Genomic DNA, 19,890 nt, shown 5'->3' with positions numbered 1-19,890 from the left:
GCTCCTGAAGTAGAAATGTGAAGTTTGGTTCCTCTTCAGCTTGAGAGGATTTGAACCCACAGATCATGCAACTCAAGAGTCCTAACCATCAAACTATGTGGTAGACAGGGTGAGGTGATTGTCTATCTCTCCTGTTGAAACAGAAGCAGGGTCATGCTGCCCTGAATGCATGGTTGATGCCACCTAAAGGAGAATAGGTGGGAAGGAGCCACAATATATCCTAAATTATTAGCATACTCAGCCATGAGGAAGTAGATGTGAGTTTGAGGTCTTTGCTGCTTGGGTTCTCCTGAATTTTATTTATTTTAATCTAATGATTGCATGCTGTAATTGTGTAAAGAGTCTCAGGAGTGTGCATTACAGTTTGAAGGTGCATTCAAGATGATGCAAGGTATTTGTTGTTGTATTGCATTAATTTTTGAGGCTACTTTTCCTCGCTCAGTTTATTTCCATCAGCATCTACTATAAAGCTGTACTTGTGGTAACTACATCTTTGTAGTGAAACTTCAGTGATGGTGAAAGAATTTTCAGAGTTCATATTATTATCAAGATCCAAGATAACTGCTGTACTTATCACTTATTTCAAGGCAGTGCCCAGATATGCATAATTCCAGTCTAAAGTTGACTATGTTCTCATTCTGTTGCTAAAATACTGAATTAAACTTGCTTCTATACTGTTGCTAGTTGGAAGAGAAAAGCCAATATTAGGCGCTCCATGTTGGTAATGAACATACTAAGTACACAAGTGGGGATTAATTAACTAAATGTTGGTAATATTTCTTAAATTGGGAGAAGTGTGTTTTGCAAGTAACTCCAATCCTGCAGTTTTAAAGAGTTTTCTGCCCTCTTACAGACTTCTGAAAGCTTTCATCATGAAGCTTTGCAGTGTCTTGTTTTGAACAAAAACAGTCTTTTGATCAGTGTAATTTTTAAATTGAATATTGTGGGGGATGGGAGAAAGATTGAGAAATAAGCAGGAATTGGTTCATATTGGGCTTGTACTTCTTGTGCAATATAGATAGCATAGTTAGATGTGGGATTAACTGAGAAGTCTTTACTTACAAACTCCTTCTTCCATGACTCTTTCCAATCTTTTTATTTAGTTGTTTTGAGGTAACTATTTCTTTGTGGTCCCAAACTTTTGAATGATATGGAATCTTGAAATAACACTTTTATCTGTTCTACTTCAGGTTTAGTCTCAGTTAAGGGGGAGAGAGTTAGGTTTCTTAATGAAATATTTTTGATATTATTTTCTCAGTCTTAGCTGTTTGGGTCCCTCTGCCATCCCATTATTTCACAGGTTGGCGCTCTTAAAGTATATTGCCTGAAGTCAGTGTAATTAAACAAAATAATAAATATTAATTGCTGATTTTTTGCTGTAAATTGAGAACTGCAAAGGATAACAGCTGACAGGCTTTTAAAGTAGCAGAAGTAGGAAACAGCAGATGGGTTATTTGAGGAATGCAAGCATGTTATTTTAATGTTAAGAAGTACACTCAAAAAGGAAAGACATATGGTAACAGGTCTGAAGACAACTGAAGACTAAGTTCACAGTTTAAACATTTACATTTGCTGAAGTGTGATGGAAATCTTTTTCTTCCAAGAATATTTCATAGAAGCATCAGGCAAATGTATCATTCCACTGAAAACTATTAAATCCTTTCCTTCCTGACCCCCAAGGACTCGTTCTGAGCTGCAGTAGCTTTGCCAGAATCACTGAGCCTTTTAACCTCCCTCTCAGATCACTCATTAAAAAACTTGCTGCCTTCTGATAGTTGTCAAGGTGGGCATAACAGAAAAGCTCTTTGGTACATGCTGTGTATGATGGTACGTACCATACATTGATGTTTTGTGGGACATGGGCATTTATCAATTAAAGGGAATGGACTACACTATGCTGTTTTCCAAAAGTCAGCCATGTTGCACTGTTGTGCGTGGTGATGGATAGCTCGCATTTTTTATTTTCTTTTGATAAAAAGAGTACTGGGAATCATTTGAGGAAAGGACAGTAATATATGGTTGGACAAGAAGCAGTAATCCGCCAGGCTTGCCAAAGTCTTGACTTTGAAAAAGGATGCAACCTTGGTTTGTATCAATAAACTTTCTCAAATCTATCCCATTTTGATCTTGGGAGCAGATCAGTGTGTTCTCAAGACTGATTTTTCTGCAAGTTTGGAAGTTTCTAGTTCTTACTCATTGAAGACAATATCAGTTGCTTGTGATTCCCCTTCCCCCGTCCCCCCCGCCCATGCTGGGCCTTTTGTTTTTATTATTTTATTTTTTGTTAACAGAATGATTCATTAAATAAGATGTTGTTGATAGGCAGATATTACTTATATCACAAATTGGTCATCGGCCTCAGGGGATTATCCCTGACTATTATATTTCCTAGGCATGGTTAGGCAGTAGATATTTCTCTGGAACTTGATTGAAAGAGTCCCAGTTTGGGCCATGAGCTGGCTGCCGCAGGGTGTTCAGAGGAAGCAAACAAAAAGTTTCCAAGTATAACTAATTTGTTCTGGCTTTAGTCAGAAACTATCTTCATTATAGTTTACAGTCTTACTTTTTTTTTTTTAAAAAACTTAAGGACATTAAATTCATAAGATGGAACACAGTGTATATAAACTACCAAAAGTCACAGGACTGACTGCCCCCCCCCCCCCCGAAAGCAATGCTGCTGCTTTGTGAGCAAATACATATGAATTACATAGGGAATAATATATTAATGTATAATATATATCTAATATATATCTCAAGGGGCATGGAGGAGACCATCCAATGCACAGGAAGGGTACCAATTCACAGTTTCCATAAGGTTCTGTTGTCAAAGGGTTTGAGATTGGGTTTTGTTGTATCTTTCGTTTGTTTGTGAGTCAGACTTCAAACAGGAGTCTGATCTTCCTTTTTTTATTTCATCTGTTTCCCTAAATGTACATGGACCTTCCTACTGGGGATCTGTGCAGCCAAAGTTGGAGGAGTTTGTCCTTATAATCTGTATTGGTACTACAGTCCTGAATCACTTGGATCAAGTTTCACATCTTCCATATGTGTGTTTGGTGATTGGTTGAGAAACAGCTGAGGACTTTTTTTTTAATAAGTTACATGATTTTCTGGAGTTTTTACGAAGACTAGACTTGGTTACTTGACCTCCTTTTGCCAGTTTTGATAATCTAGTGGTTCAGACAATCAGATTTCCTGAAGGAACTCGACTGATAGAAGCAGCTGAATAATATTATGTGAACAGACATTGTTGATTGTTGTATTCAGTAACCTGTACTCATTAATTGTGTTTTGTTATCTTGCAAATGCTGCTTGGATGGCTGAAATTCATTCCTGATTGTTGACTTTAAACAAAAATGAGAAGCTGATGTGATGAATTGGGCTAGAGGAAACTGGCTTCTGTCTGCCGTCAGGACTTGGCCAGAAACTCAGCAATGTCACAGAAATTCAAAAGAAATCATCAAGAAATAAGTTTAATTTTGTTATATGTGCAGTTATGCAAAAAGTGATTTCAAGATACTTAAAACTTTTTCATGCTTTGTTATGTGCTGTTTATGTTTACATCTTTACTGATAATGAAGCTTCCCTGAGAACTCAAAATGGAATAGACTTGCTCTGTGTGCAAGAGTTCAATTTGCAATTGCAGTAGACACCTTTATGAATTTCTTTCTGTACCTTATCATGGTGATGAGATGTGACCAGCTTGATAGAAATGATGCACCTAAAATTGGTTAATGTATAAATAGTTCCTTTATCAAACTACACATATTTCTTTTCTCTCTACTTCCATGTTTGCATTCTCCCTGTAGGTTAGATTTTTGCAATTATGTCATCTTTCATTTTTGATCATGTAGGTGTATCAGAGTTGACTAATATGAAACTGTAAACTTTCTACAATAAGCATTGAAGGGACATCTGTCAAAATTGGATATTCAAATTAATAGCATTTAAGGGCAGGAGGATCAGTTTTTACGGAACCTGACCTTCTATACACTAGAAGTAACTAAATTTCCTTTAGTTTCCCTAATAATATAGGTTTAGCTGAAGCATAGCTTCCAGAGGGCATCCAGTCTTGATATGAACACATTAGAAGATGGAGACACCACTACAGCGTGTTGTAGCTTGTTCCAGTGTTTGAGTTGCACTCCTTATTAAAATGGTTTTTTTTGTTTCTGATTTGAACTGATCCATTATTTGCTTCCAGCCATTGGTTTTTGTATCATTCTTCACTGAATTACTCTGCAAACTAGTATCTTCATGGTCTGATGGTAGCTACTGTAATCAGGTCGCCTCTAAACCTCTTTTTTGGTAAGAGCTCGGCAGCACTTTCTGGCAGCAGGGCACACGCCGTAGCCTTTCAGTTATCCGTCTAGCACTGCTCTGTACTGTGTCCAGTGTTTTCGTCATATGTAAACAAGAACTGCCCAAAATATCTGAGCATTGTTTATCAGTGCTGCAGAGAATCAGCTGCTGCTTGTCTTTTGGAAAGGGCTGTGTTAATTATTTTGAGCATAATTGGTTCTTTGAGAGTTTCTATTCAATTCCATGTTTGCCAGCATTCTTGCTTTCTTTTTGGTCATTTATATCTGTGATGCATTTCCCCATTAGAACAAACTGTGCTTGTTCCTATAGCTATATGCTGAGCGGTTTTTGTTTTGTTTTGTTTTCATTTTTTCTTTTAATCTGTCTTGAGAGCTGTCGAACCAGCCATTGAACAAATTGTTTGGAAAGTTTCCTACTGTGCTGTTATAAGGATCTTTCCATCAGGAGAGTATATTACACATTAATTAGAGTCCTGATGGATTCAAGTGGCATTCTCATGAGGAGTCAGCCCTCTCTCCCTCCCTCTTAAAAAAAAAAAAAAAAAAAAAAAAAAAAAAAAGCTGTAAACTTGCAATCTGTGAACTGTTGTCAAATTCTGGACTGTGAATGAAGTTAACATGGCAAACCAGGATTTTCTTTTAATTTTAACCTTTTTCTTCTAAACCATTTACTCATGAGTGATTACAAGTCTTTCAGGAGGACACTTGCTGATAGTATATACTGACCAGGAGAAACTGAATTTGCTGAGGCTTGTCTTCCAGCTGTTTCATTTCTTTCATGTTTCCTGTAGCAATCACCAAAGGTCTTTCCCATATATGTAATTGTGGAGTGCAAAAAGTGACTTGCTAATATGTTGTTTAGGAAAGGTGAATAGATTCATATTTGTTCACATCATTAATATTGAATAGTATTTGTCTGAGTTAATTTTACACATGCAGTGTACTGCTTTTCCACTTTAATTACTCCATTTAATTTATACAATCAATTTACAGTAATGGTAGTTTGCTACAGATGTGACTGTATAAACTATGCATGTATAAGTTTCACATTACATAGTTCTTTTTGATTAAATTCAGATCATATGAAAAGAAACCTAGCTTGTTTGTAAAAACTTGTGCTTGTTTCTAGAGATCTTAGTATCTTTCTTTCTTTGGTGTTACATTCTGCCTTGCTTTCTGTGATTTTTTTTTTTTTCTTTGTACAGGATCATTATCATAGTAATAAGTCTGGGATTTCACAAGTAATATGTTTAGACTTAGTGAATTTTTTTTAAATGTAGTGCCTTTCTACTATTTAAAAACAGAACAATTCATCTTGAATTTTCCCAGCATTCCAGGATTTGAAGTTGTGGGATATGTCAAGTGGGCACTTAAGTGTGAATACAAAATGAAATATTATATAACTCCACACAAAACTGATATTTCCTGTCTTTCTTGTATGCATTAATGAGTAAAAGACTAGCTAACAATGATTATATAAAGTTCATTCTTATATTTAAGCTATTGTAGAAATTAATGTAGTTGTCAGGGAGATGAGGCTATTGTTTGACATTTTCTGCATGTTCAAGAAGGCTTTTTTATGGTGGTTATTAGCATATTTATGGGACTCCCAGTATACTTCCTTCCTACCATTTTCTTAATGATTGATTATCATGAAAAAATGTTCTTTTAGCTGAGAATAGAAAAGCAAACTGTTACATTACTTTAAAGAGGTTATCTTAAATCCTGTAAAGATATCCCATTTATGTAAAACATAACACGTTTTTAATCCTCCATTGTAAACAAATGGAATTTGTTGCATCTGTTTAAACTTTAGCATCTTCAAGTTGTCCACTGTTGTGAAGAGTATGTTTGGCTTGACCTTATTGCACACAGAAGAGCCCTTAAAGGATTCTCAGTGAGGACATCAGTGCTGACAGAGTAATATTTTTCATAGCACGTACCTTAAGTGACAGCACGGCTCTTCCTTATGTTCTTCAAGCCCTGAAAAACATAAATAATTTCTATAATAAGAGAATAATGATGAAGTTTGCTCCCAATCCTAACTGAAAAGAGAGCAGCCTGCCAAATTTTGTTTGGGATATGTGGATATGGAGCTTTCAGAAAAAAATCAGAAGAACACAGATCTCTTCCATTCAGTAGTGTGTGGACTACAGATGTCCAGCTACAGCCGATCCAGGCTGGTGTGCTCATATGGTGCAGTGCAGTGCACAGCAAGATGTGAAATTTCTTGCTTGATCCCAGAAGCAAAGCACCTGGTTTAAAAATGACACTCAAGATCAATCATGCCTGTTCGTCAGAAAGAACTTAAGTGTCTCCATGTGAAGAGTTACAGTGCTACTTGTCACGTAAGAGATCTGTTTTCACTACCTTGAATTTTGGCTTCATTCTCCAGAATAGTAATACCCTTAATAACTTAAGTCAGTTTTGGAGAAATGTACTCCTCTTAATCTCTTGACATTATGAATGGTGCTGTGGAAGGGCTTTGACTGTAGCATCTGGGTATTTTACTTCAACAAGTGAAACAGGCTAGCTGAATTAAGACTGTTATTTTTGAAATTCAGCCCTTCCATTCTGCAGCAGCAATCAGCAGACTAAACAGAACTTGGCTACTGGAAATGGCTTTAGTTTTTGAGGCAAAACTGTGAATTTTCAAAGCAAATGCTGGTTTCACTTAGTGCATGGTGGATTTCCAAGGTCTTACTCTGAGTGTATAAACAGATACTGAAATGCTTTTGGAAAAAAAAAAATTTTTTTCCCCCTCTAATTAATATTGAGATTCATGGGAAGGTCAGTATGTACATGTTTATGCAGCTCATCCGGGAAAAAAAAAAATTGGAAATATCTAGTGTGCTCATGATGAAGTCAGAGCATCTCTCTGTCAGATACTGGGCAACTGAGGAAGCATGTGGGACCAGAAAAAGAAATTCCTTGATCATAATTTAGCAAGGAAAAGCATCCAGAAAGCCACAGAGAGAACTTTCAAAAATGCAGGATCGCATTTGATCACAATTTCTGGGCTGTGCTACAAATGACACTGGTCGGTTGGCAGGGAAAAGCTTCAGACTGTGATTTAATAGATTAGTTTATATTGATTAGAAAATAGAGCACTAGCAGGAACCTCCTAAGTCACAAGGCTCCGCAGTTAGAGATATGCTATCCTATAGTCCTTTTCATTAACCTAGCAGCTGAGGAATTTAGGTTATTTGCTCCTCCTCTTCTGTAGCCTATCCAAAAGAAGCTGTGAGGAAGCAGGCTGTTTTACAGCTTCATTTATAATGTTGAGAGACTTCTAATTTCCCACCTTAATGTTTTAATAGTCTTTAATGCCTTTACACTTAATAGCTTTTGTGCAAAGATTGTCCTTTAGATAAATTGTTCTCCCTTCATGGTGTTTGCCCTATCTGTATTTATAGGTAAGAATTGTACCTTTTTGGCTTTTGTTTTGCTAGACTGAATAAATTAAGTGTGTTTTAGTACTCTGCAGCCTGCAGTTGTCTGATCACCCTCACAGCCTTTCTCTGCAGCTGTTCCAATTTGAAATTCCTTTTTTGTGTGTTGGTTTTTAACTGTTGCAATGAGAATTATGCACAGTGTTCCGATGTGGTCTCACCAGGGTATTGTACAATGGCACGATTTCTTCCTTTTCTGCTTCAAATAATGCATTCCAGAATTACATTTGCCCTCTTCGCAGCTGTCTCACCTTGATGGACCTGGCTGTTGGACAGTTCTGGTCTGGAATAACTGTTACCTAGATTGCTTGGTACAATCTCTCTCTATTAAACTGATACTATAACCCATTTTTCTATTACAATTTATTATTCTTTTATTTTTGTATGTTATTTTTGTAAAAAAAAAAAAATTTGTATGCTATTAAGATTGTATTTATTGGTCTGTTTATTCCCTCTTAAAAAAGAGTTGGCTGTATAGTTGCGGTTCTGCTTTCCTTATGGATGTGATATTTTCTTCAAAGCATTTACTGTGCCTGCAATCTTGTGCCTCTTTCTATAATTCTGAGGAATTAATTATTTTTGATTGCATTAGCTTTCTTTGCTTTTAATGCATTCCCATTCTCCTTTTGTCTTTGTTTTCATGTATGAGACAACATAGATTAGGATTATGGTGAAGGTTGGTGGTCAATTCATAAATTACCCTTAATCTTCATTTCATCCTCCCTTTTTAGTAGTTTCATTTCTTTCCTTTTTTCCAATTTAGATACAAAAAAGCTTCTCAAGACTGTCTGGCTTTTTTTAAATATTCTTTTCAGTGTCTAGTTCAGTTTTACTTTTTAACTCTATATGCCTGAGAGAGAGCTTTCTGTGCTGATTTTTCTCTCTCCTCTACCCCTCCTTGTCTGTCCCCATTCTAAACAGGATCGCTGCTTCTTTCTGAAATCTTGTACAAGGTTAATGATGATTGGCTTTTCAGTCACCAAGATTTACCCCTTCAACTTGAGATGGGGATTCCTTGAAGTTTTAGCATCTCCCTCCATATCTTTTTGCTAACCTTCACTTTTGCGTTAATTTTAGTCTATCCTATTGAAATTTGAAGACCTAGTTACACACCCATCTGGAGTTTTTCATCCTTTTATTTAAGTAAAAATCCACTAATAGATCAGGTTATAAGCAGCTATTTTATAACATCCTCATTAGTTAGTGAGAACAGTCTTAAAGTAATCGAGTCATTTGCTGCTCCAGTAAGTATTCATAAATTTATCAGCTATTAGCTCCAAGAATAACTAGGCTCCTCCACTTAAGAGTATGATTTGTTCTCTATTTTGTGCCTGGGTAATTATTCCCCTAAAATGATACAATTCTCTACATTTTTACCTAAAGATGTGCATCCATATGAAATGCTGACCCTGGAACAGATGCCCCACTAGTCTAGTGTCTCCAACAGAATCTCTTTTACCTATTTCCTTTCCCAAAGTATTTGACCCAAACAGATTTTTATTCTTATTATTTGTTATATTTATTCCAGCTTGACATATCCCTAACACCCAGGGTTCTACTCTATTTTGAATATTGTCTGTCACTCAGGACTTGTGTTTTTACTCATGAGTGCTGCTCCACGATGCTGCAGTTACTCCATCGCGTCTTGTGTGCCGGTAACTTAAACATCTGACTCTTACAAACAGACACAACCAGATAACTTGTGATACTGTTATTAAATGTACTGCTTCATTTTTCATCATGCTATCTCTTGATAGTTTTCTATCCATTCTTCACTGAATTTTCTAATGTGTTAGAAACAGGTGTGAGAATTACCACAGTTGTCCCTTTTAAGCTTAAAATTCTCTGTGCCAGTAATGCTGGCTGTATTCTAAAAAGGTTGTTTCCACCAATGCTTGGAGTTGGCCTTTCAGAAAATGCTTTTTCAGATGACAGACCTCAGTGGCTTCAAAAAAACCTTCCTCATAATACTTGTTCCTGGGCTGTTTGTTTATCTAGTTATAGGCTTGTACCTTCAGCCACTTTTCAGGGGAACTTGGAATAATTAGGTGAATTTGAGAGTCCTGCTTGTGATGTGTTGTTCCTCCTGCTCTTTTACCCCCTTCCCCTTTCTTCTCTTCCATCTGCCATTTGTTAAGTGAACACTTAGTTGGCAGGTTTTTATTTTGTTATCCCACCTCACTTTTCTGTAATGTCATAGAGTCATTCTGTGATTTATAGTCAATGTTTTTGGACCCAGGGAAACTGCTATCTGTGGCTTTATGAATGCAACCCTTTCTATTCAAAAGGTTATTGTTGGGTTAGAGTGTGGATAATAGTGCACCTCACTAGTGTACTTTTTTGTATTTTTTGGCATTAGAAACAATTTCCTAGACTTGCTTTATTAGACTTCTGAACACTTGCTCATCATACTTTCAGTTTATTGTTTGTATTTTGGGACACCTGTAACCCTCCAGGCTCAATTGCCATAATGTGTAAGAAACCGGAATGACGTAGAATGTGTTCCAAATGCATCAGAAAGCATCAGCTTGGGAAGTTCTGCTTTAAATCCCTACGAGTGTGTATGTCTTCTGTTATCTTTCACTCAAATCCTGCACTAATAGTCCCAGGTTCTCCAATTTTGACTGTGCAGACCCCTGCTATTTTGTATACATGTATTTAAGTCATTTCTTAGTAATCAAATCCGCTCCCTTTCTGTCTCCTACTCAATTTTTATTTTATTTTTTATTTTATTTTTTATTTTATTTTTTATTTTATTTTTTATTTTATTTTTTATTTTATTTTTTATTTTATTTTTTATTTTATTTTTCAGCTCTTGCATACTGAATCTTCTTGGTGATTTGCTGGCCCTATGCCTTCAATTGTGCCACAGTACTCCTGATAGTCTTAAATGACTGAAGGCTACTAGTGTTAATTCAGTCTTTCTCTAAACTGTACAAAATAAGGTATCTATTGCAATTGTCTTGTTTCTGGAATGACTTTGTAAATTTAGTGTCACTTAGTTCCATACCTTTATAAAGTGCTTTCACTAGTTAGAAAAGACTTAAACTTTTATAGGCTTTTCAAACAATAAAAAGCATTCTCCTTTTTTATACGTACAAAGAAACAGGAAAGGGATTGTATGAAGTAGATCCCTGTGATTTAGGGACTGGGTTTTGGTACCCAGGTCTTGCTTTCTGTTTGGAACAATAGAACAGAGGTGTTACTGCGAGGGGAAGAGGAGATTATTCTCTTTTTTCCTTCTCTCTTGATGAACATAGTGGGCATGGACATTTTTCTTCTTCCAGTGTTATAGCCCTAGTTAAATGAATATCTAGAGAGGATCAGTCTGCCAAATGGAACATGATTAGGTGAGCTGTATAGTTCCCCATACACTAAAATCAAATTTACTAATAGGAAGAAAGCTAAGCCAATATAACTGATTACTCTGTTCTGTGTTCATACAAAGTATCAGGTGAGACTCCATATGACCTTATTTACTTAGCCTATCTACAGCTGCTTCTTCTCTTAAACTACCTCAGTGTCCCACATTGCCTTTTCTCCCCAGTCCCACTGACGAATGCATTGGAGAATTAAGGTAACGTGGTTCATTTTGTTAGATTTATATGCTGGGTAGTTTCTACATAAGAGGTTCAGCACAACACTAAAGCTTTAGCTGTAACTTGCTGAAGCACTTGCTGTCATTTCTCATTCTTGAGAAAACCCTCCGGCAGTTTGCGGTTACTATTAGCAGCCTTGAAGTTTGTATTTGAGATCAGAAGTTCTGAGCCTTCACACATGCCCACCCTCTCTATCCTTCTCAGTCTTCCCACGCAAACCATATGACCAATCGTATAAATTTTTCACTTAGGATGATTAAGGTTGTACTGGAATAAAATGCCAAAGTACACCTGGGTTTAAAAATGGAAACTAGGCTAACAGTTTTGTTTGCATCCTTTCTTCCTGCTTTGTGCTCTGTAACCCTACGATTTACTAAAAATTGCCTTTAAATTAGTATTTTTTCCAGTGTATTATCAGTTCCCGGATGCTGTGACTTTTGTAAGCATGCATACCAATTGACTAGCTTCTTTATTGTCATATTCCATTTATATTCTTTAATTATCCAGGAAGGTTCGTATCTAAGTTACCTCTGTGCAGAACCATCTACTGATAAAAGGAATATGCAGTCATCTTCTAGTAAGGCTAAATTTGTGTTGCTGCCACTAGAAACAAACTTTGAAATCAGAATTAATTTATAGTGGCTTCCAGCAAACACGATTGTGAATAGCTTGCTGTGTGTTCAATGAATGATGCTCTTTCTTCAGGTCATCATTTTGAAGTATTCAGAATGTTCAAAATTCAAGCCAAACATCAAATTCAGTGCCTTCTGTTATGGCAACATAAATGTAGAGTGCAGCTAGATTTTCTTTTTGACCTTACTAATACTGACTACTTTCCATAAATCTGTATGGCCTAATGGTATCTTTTTTGCTATAGCTTGTTCCATTTCATATAACAGAAGTCAATGATAAAGAAGTTTATATATAAGCAAGTAGTATGCATCAGTACTGAGTTGTTTTCCTTCCTGACTTCTGTGTTAAATAACTATTATGTTGATCCAGTTAGTGAAAATATTTTTCTTTTCTCATAGATTTTCCTTAACAAAGACTTCTCTTTTTTCTTCTCATATAAAGTGCTGCTTTAATGATCCTGCTAATCTCACTAAATCATATTGTCTTGTTTTAACTTCTTAAAATTTTCCTGTAAATGAATGTTTCTGTCCAGTTGAAAGGCCATCTTGTAATAAACACTATTATTTTGATGACAGCGTTAGATGCTTGACTTTATTGTAATTACTTCATGAAATATTTAAATTAAAACTGTCTTTGAAGTTATGTTTTCTCCAGTTTGGTCAGATGCTGGGTATCATTGAAAATATGTTCTGCTTGAATCTGAGTCTTTCTCCTTTAATTTCCTTTTCCTTTTCACTAGATTACTGTTTACAAAAGTCAAATTGGAATCCCTGTGCAGAGGCCCGGATGAAGCACTCCTTACATGTAAACACATGCTTCAGATTTGGAAATCCTGCTATAATCTCACTAACCCAAGGTAAGATGCTGTAGAATTCTATACTGCAAAACTCAGGAGTATGTTGCTCAGTCCCAGGATAATATTAGGTCAGCAGTCATGCTTTTGCTTGTTCTGGTATTTCATACGAGCAAACTCTGAGAATGCAAGGAACTGGAGGCTGAAGTGTAAAAGATAGCAGTTGATGGATATGCAGGAACCACCCTGTGTTTTGTGAAGTTAGGTGCACCAAAGCTAATGAACTCTGCTGTGATGAGATGTGATTACAGATTGTGGATAACTCTGCCATGCTCATTTTACTAGTATTGTCTAGTTTTTCCCTGATCTGGGTTATAGAGTCCCTGTTATCCTGGCTAGTGGAGAGATTGCTGTAGTGTAAATTTAGTTCAAGGGCTTTCACTGATCCACTTAATTAAGAATATAGAAACAATAGAATTAGAGGTCACATGGATGCTTGACATGCTTGGAAAGTCAGCATGACTTTTGTAAAGGGAGGTCTTGCTTACAAACCTATTTCAGTTCGTCAAAGGGATCAATAAGTATTTGGTAAGTTGATATAGTTCTGTTTAGGTTTCTAAAAGGCTTCTGTGAAGGTACTTTCTGATACATGGTTAGATAAGCTATGAAATAAAAGGGAAGATATTTGTATGAATAAATACTCAGTTAAAAAATAGGAAAGAGTAGGAGTAAATAATCAGTTTTCATGCTGGAGGAAGGCCACCAACTGAGCTGTGCAGCAAGCTGTGCTGGTACCTGTGCTATTCAACATGTTATCAAGTACCTGCAGAAGGGGATAAGCAGAATTTCTTGCTGTCTGGTTGTTCAAAGGTTTGACAGTTGCTTTCTCTGGAGGAGAGATGCTACAGGAGAAGCAACTTGTACCAGCAGGCATCAGGTACCTTTTTAGCATTATGATGAACATTATCTGTTTTGTTCTGTTTTGTTCGATCTTGGTTATGTAAATACATATGTTCCTTTAAGAAGTTTGGATGAATTGGAACCTTGTGGGCAGAGAGGGAAAACTGCCCCTTTCCTTAGGGAGCTAGTGAACAGTTCAGAGCTGAAATGTTTGGAGAGCATGGCAGGAGGAGTCTGGGAAGGGACCAGAGTTGGACATAGCTCCTTCAAAGAGACTCTGACACTGCAGTGTGGACCTGGGAGCAAGACTCGGAGATGGTAAAGAGCAAGCACGTCGGGGCCAGAAAGGCCCAAGCAGAATTTGTTGCAACTCTAAATCATTGAAGTGGCAGCAAGGACCTGCAAGGGTATTTCTCTTCCAGTCTAATGGGTTGGTGTGGTGGGGTCTTTTTGGTTTTCATTTGTTTGTTTTTAAGCACAATGTCAGAATGCTGTGCTGTGCAGAATAATTACGATTTCTGTGTAAGCTTAATTTCAGTGTGAGGCTTTGCACATGCTCCGATAAGACTTTTCACCTTCCATCTCTCTTGTTACATTCTCTATACAGACCAGGACTCTAATCATGGCTTGTCGTATCCCTTCTGATATCAGCAGTGATTATGACTGAAACCTTGCTCTTCGGCTGTGTCAACTTCAAACAGCAGTGTGTGCTAACTGTTGTCTCTGTTCTTCTTCAAGAACCTCTAAGTGACAAAGTTAAAGAGGAAAACCTTGCATCTGATGCAGTTTTTCCTGCCTTTTTTTTTTTTTTTTTTTTTTGGCTTAACATATGAAGTTTTTCTTGAGGCTCTGGGTTTTGGTGACAAAAAGAAATTAAAAACAAATAGGGAATGGAGTAGAAAAGAGCTGTGGGTAGCCATGATGGAGGGAGCCAGGTTTCACAAATCACACGTTCACGGTTACACTGAACGATATAATACAGATACCAAGCAACAGCCTTTCTTTGGATGGTCCATGTGAACTTTAATGGCTGAGTACTTAATATTGTATCATTTAAATAAGGTACGTAAGGTGGTCTAAAGCTGTCCAACAGTTATCACTGTGACTGAGATTTGACTGTTAAGATCTGTTCATCCAGCTGCACTCCAGGTGTGGAAAAGAATAATAATGCAAGATTGTATTGAAAACTTAAATTTTACAGCCTCTGTAATTTCTAACACACTTTTTTTTTCATTGAAAAGCATTGTTTGAAAATAGTGTTTCCCACCAGAAACAATTGGAGAACTTCATTAAAGTCTTTTAATGACTTGAAACCTTTTTAGAATGTTGTTGTTCAAGGACTTAAGTATTCTTCACAGCATTTCTCATTTGAAACATCTTTTTCTATTCTGATTTAGACTGGAAACTAATTTTGAAATATCATTTTCCTGATGAGATAAAAATTTCCTTTTCTGATAAGCTCTGTTTGATGTTAAGTATTTCTTCTTGCAGTTAATCAGCTTTTGTGGAATAAAGCTGAATTCAATGTCCTCAATCTTTTACTAACGAAAATAAATTATGAATAACTAGATATACCACATGAAGTAAGCACTAAATGCAACACTTTGCCTTACCTTTTTTCAGCTGTTTTAGAACAGTTTTCTTTTGTCTTTACTCAGCATACAAACAAATATTTTCTCTTTAAATGGTTATACAAATTTAGAAATTTTCTGATGCAATCTTGAACAGTTTAGGGAATAAAGATTATGTCAGAAGTGTTTATATTCAGCCTGCTGCTTGAAGTACATTTGAAAATAGTTCGTCTTTTCCAGTTCTTAGTTTGCGTTGGGAAAATGGAACCAACCACGATGCCAGTGATGTGTTTAAAAGATATTTACACTAAGCCTTGCTCTCCTTGTCAGCAACATTTGGCATGTTGTTGCCTGTGGATTGAGGAAGTAATTAATACAGCGGTTACCAGAAAATATGCACCAACTGGTGTAATAACTATAGCTGATAGTCTGTGTCCCAAAAAGCTCCCTTCTGTTTCCTGTGGATTTCTATAATGGCATCATTTTGTAAGGAAATCGTAATCTCTCAATAATGTTAGGGTATTGCAAAATTTTATTTGTGCCATTTTAGCAACAGCTGTACAAAGAGAAGAAATTGTTCCACTGTTTTTTGAAGTGTGGAACTGCAAAGAGTTGCTGAAAGGCTTTTCGCCCTACTGTCACTTCAATTTCAGAAGGCGGCAATTTTAAATCAAGGCAGATATAAAGATATGTTGGATTCTAGTCTTGCTGAGGCTTGACTTTAAGATAGGAATTTTGTGGATTTTTTTTTTCTTATTGGCATAAAATGAGAATCAGACAAAAGTTTGCACTTCGCTAAATGGGTCTGTCATTGTTTAATTTTTCTTTTTTTGAAAATTTAAATTGAGTATTAATTGATAGTGAGTAAAGATGGAGCATCCATATGTGCTTCCTCACATTCTTCTGCCAATGTGTTTCAATACTCGCCTCATTTTAAGGGTAAGGAGGAGTTCATTCTTCAGTCCCTGTTCTTCTGCTGAATCTTTAATCATAGTTCTGGGGGCAATTAGTTTTCTAGCAAGTACATCAATAAGAAGCCTGAGGGACAGATACTGAGTTACAACTGAAGTAGAAATTCAGTATGTTTGTCCGCAGCAGCAATTTGTGAAAACTGCTGGAGCTGCTTAGGCACCTGATTGTTTGGAAGGATTCAAAATGCGTTGTTAAGATTAAATCCAGAACAAGAGTTACAACAGTGTTTGGCAGTAATATGTATATTTTTTTTAAAAAAGCAAAAAACTCTGGAGATAAAAGTGCTGCCTTTTTATGTGAAATGTTGTTATAACATCTTTACAACAACTTTACCTAAAATTAGACGCCCTGAGTTCAGTGTTTCTCTTTAGTGTGAGAAAACTGGGGATTCTCAAACTCATATCTGCCATCTTGGGTTAAAATGATAACTTTACCTTATATTATGTGAAAGTTTAGTTTAAGTTACAATAATTTTTTTTTGTAAGGCTCTTGCTCATAATTTAAAATTCTGTATTCCCTCCTTGGCTATATTAATTATGAAACTAGAATTGATGAAGTAAATATGGATTCAGTTTTGCAGAGCTAATTCTGATTTAATGTAGCTGACAATGTACTGTGAGTGGTTAGCAGTGCTTGGTACTAAATTTGTTCGTATTTTTAGCAAGAATCTTTGTAGGAGGAGGGCAGAATGCAATTTGTATCTCAGTATATAATTTTATATTTTAATGGCTTACAATTTCTATACTTGATTACAGTGATTCCGGACGTGGGAGCAGCCTGTTAGACAGAGCTATTGCTGATAGACGGCAGCTTAATACAATTACCTTACCCGATTTCAGTGATCCTGAAACAGGTAGGAGTTGCATTTGAACAATAAAATTAATAAAATGGACTGTCCGTAGCTAGATTTTGCATCAATTATTTTTGTCTTGTTTTGCAAAATGGAATTATTTATGGTGAAAATATTTTCACTGTTCTGAAATGAATGGAAATAGCGGCTTTGCAATGTAGGACTTTTTTCTCTTTTATTTCTGAAGCACCTGCTACCCACCTTCTCTAAATTAGAATGTCTATGAGATGGATCTTGCTGAGCTTAGTGGTGTGCTCTTATATAAAAATCAGTATGCTGAACTAGCCTGTTCTCCAGAGTCCTATGCTTGTCCATTCATTAAGTATTTATACTTTTTTTGTTAATGCAAATCCAGAAAATTTAAGAAAACTTTAAATGTCAAAAAATTCAAGATATCATTAATAATTAAATGAATTAAAATCTCATATATGTGTACACGCGCACATATGTGTACACACATGCGCATGCACACGTGCACATGCGCACGCACATATGTGTGCACGTGCACATGCGCACGCATGTACACACACATATATAAAAGAATTACATAGGTTGGTTGGCTCACTAGACATAGGTAGCTTTGACACTATAAGGAAAACATATTTATTACCAGTTGTATATACTCTAAAAATAGTGTTTCACAGGTGCAGTCTATAAAAGCTAAGATTGTTACATGACAATGAATATTTGCAGTATGTGATTTGTGCATTTTAATATATCCAGCTATCATAATGCCAATTAATATACCTTAAAAGTCATACAAACAAAAAGCTGGTTAGCCACATAACTGCGTGCCATGCATTCTGTGAAATTTGGAGAAAGAATTCGTGGGATGATGTTAGTTCCAAAAATCTTTACAGAACATTACCTGCATTATAAATATGGAGGGTTTTCTTTTTCCTTGCTTTTATGTCAGATCCATAGCATGCTTTTCCTGGCCACTTTCAGATGTGCCTTTCTGCTTAATCACACTTCATTACAAACTGCTTATGGAAAAGTTTGCCAGCCAATGAATTAGAATACACTGACCTATAAATCAGGATACAATGAAATGTGCAATGTATCTCTTTGCTTAATAACAAAATTGTGCAGTAGAGAAAAATCTGTTTCTTTCATTTCTGAAACATGAGGTTGGATCAAATGTTCACTAGCTTTTGTAATCATGCAAATACGTAGGAAGAGCCCTGTGTTTGCTACAGTGGCAAACAATTTTTATAAGGGTCTGGTCACCTGATTTCAAAGAATTGCAAGCAGATACTGTCTATCAAGCGTAGCCTAGTAACAGTTTGGCCTGCTGCCCCTATGGTAGCTTTATTTTCTTTTGTCTTCACGTTTGTGTTCTTTTAATAAAAATGAATAAAATAGCAGGAAACCTGGTAGTGATTGTTCTGTATTCTGGTCTAGCTCACTTTTTCCTTTTAAGAACATAACTGGATTGTAAAGGGTTCATATGTAGGCAGATAATTTATTTTATGCCTTCAAAAAAGTTCTTGCTTTGTATTTTCCTGGGGGACACCAAGCTTTTGTTCAACACCTGTAGGGTGTCCTATTTTATATGTGCCACACTTAGAGCATAAAGAGTGATACTTTTTAAAGACTGTGTATTCCTCGGGGCTTTTACATAAAGATGAACTTGTTACATAAAGATGAACCCTCATGCAGACCTATGAGTTTTTCAAGAAGCTTGCCCCCAGATTCAAAAATTTCAGTCAATATCTCAATTGGAAACGTTCTACACATTCTCATTTTGTAGAAATTCCAGTTTGGCTTTTTTCTGAATCTTAGCCATGTGGCTGGAGCTTATCTCTGATGTCAAGAAGGAAAAGATGGAAAAGAAAAATACAGAGTCTTTTTTAGTTTATTTTACTTTAAGGAGACAATTGTGTGTGGGGGGGGGGTGTCATGTGTGTGTTAATTCTAATTGAATAAATGCTGCTGCAATACCAATACTCAAATTCTGGTATAGGTTGGGGCTTTGTACTGTATAGATGCACATATAGAGAAACTCCATACCAAAGGTGCAGTTTAGAAATTCAAGTTTTGTGCTAAATTCTTAATCTGGAGGGTTTTATATAAACTTCACAGAAATGAAAGGATTAGGATACAATAAGAACAAAAGAGGTGAAAATTGGCATAGTGTTTGAGTGAGAAAATTTTAGGCAGACAGTCAAAAAAACATTTTGAACAACAGTTCTTTGCTGATAGTCAAGGTGTTCTAATTAAAGTCTAAACCTTAACAGACTGAAAGAGCTTGTGCAAATGCTGTGGATCCCCAGTGTTCAGAAAGGCAGAAGACATTTGACATTTTCAGTACTTGGGGATATATGGGGAAGGTATTGGGAAAATCCTCTTGCAACCAAAATGTTCGGTCCCCTTTATACCCTATAAAGCTACCAAGTATATGCATTTGTGTATGTGTTTGTATACACAAGTGCATGTGAAACTTTTCCGCTTTCCACTTTGCTTGTCACCTGTGGAAATGATGATCCGCATTCCCTGTCCAGTCACTGCCAGCCTGAGAAATATGAAACCAGGGCTAAAAAGCTAATGTAAAACCTTATGTACTTGCAACTTGTATCCTTTTTTTTTTTTAAATTTATTTTAAGGGTTTTAAAATTCAGTTAGCTAAACTAATGTAAAACATTCTTTTTGGTGGTTATATCAATTTAGCTGGAATTGAAATACAAAGTTCTTCAGAAAGAGTGTTTATGATTTAAGTGTAAATTGCTGTAATTTTTTATGTGTAAAAATAATGTATTCTGGATTTCTTAAAAGGCTATACAGTTAATTCTAGTGCC

The 19,890-nt window shown here is 36.1% G+C and overlaps 1 protein-coding gene across 1 annotated transcript in view; it reads left to right on the top strand.

The window, feature by feature from the left end:
* Positions 1-19,890, top strand: part of TTC7B (tetratricopeptide repeat domain 7B) — a 154,915-nt gene that overhangs the window by 84,440 nt on the left and 50,585 nt on the right. Inside the window, exons 16-17 of the mRNA XM_067295614.1 lie at positions 12,746-12,862; positions 16,998-17,095. Of these exons, the coding sequence (XP_067151715.1) occupies positions 12,746-12,862; positions 16,998-17,095 (215 nt within the window). The remainder of the gene's footprint in view (positions 1-12,745; positions 12,863-16,997; positions 17,096-19,890) is intronic.

The sequence above is a fragment of the Apteryx mantelli genome, chromosome 4 (assembly GCF_036417845.1).
Source record: "Apteryx mantelli isolate bAptMan1 chromosome 4, bAptMan1.hap1, whole genome shotgun sequence".
NCBI classification, from domain to species: Eukaryota; Metazoa; Chordata; class Aves; order Apterygiformes; family Apterygidae; genus Apteryx; species Apteryx mantelli.
The sequence above is the reverse complement of the archived record's forward strand: the minus strand, read 5'-3'. Positions and strand labels throughout refer to the sequence as shown.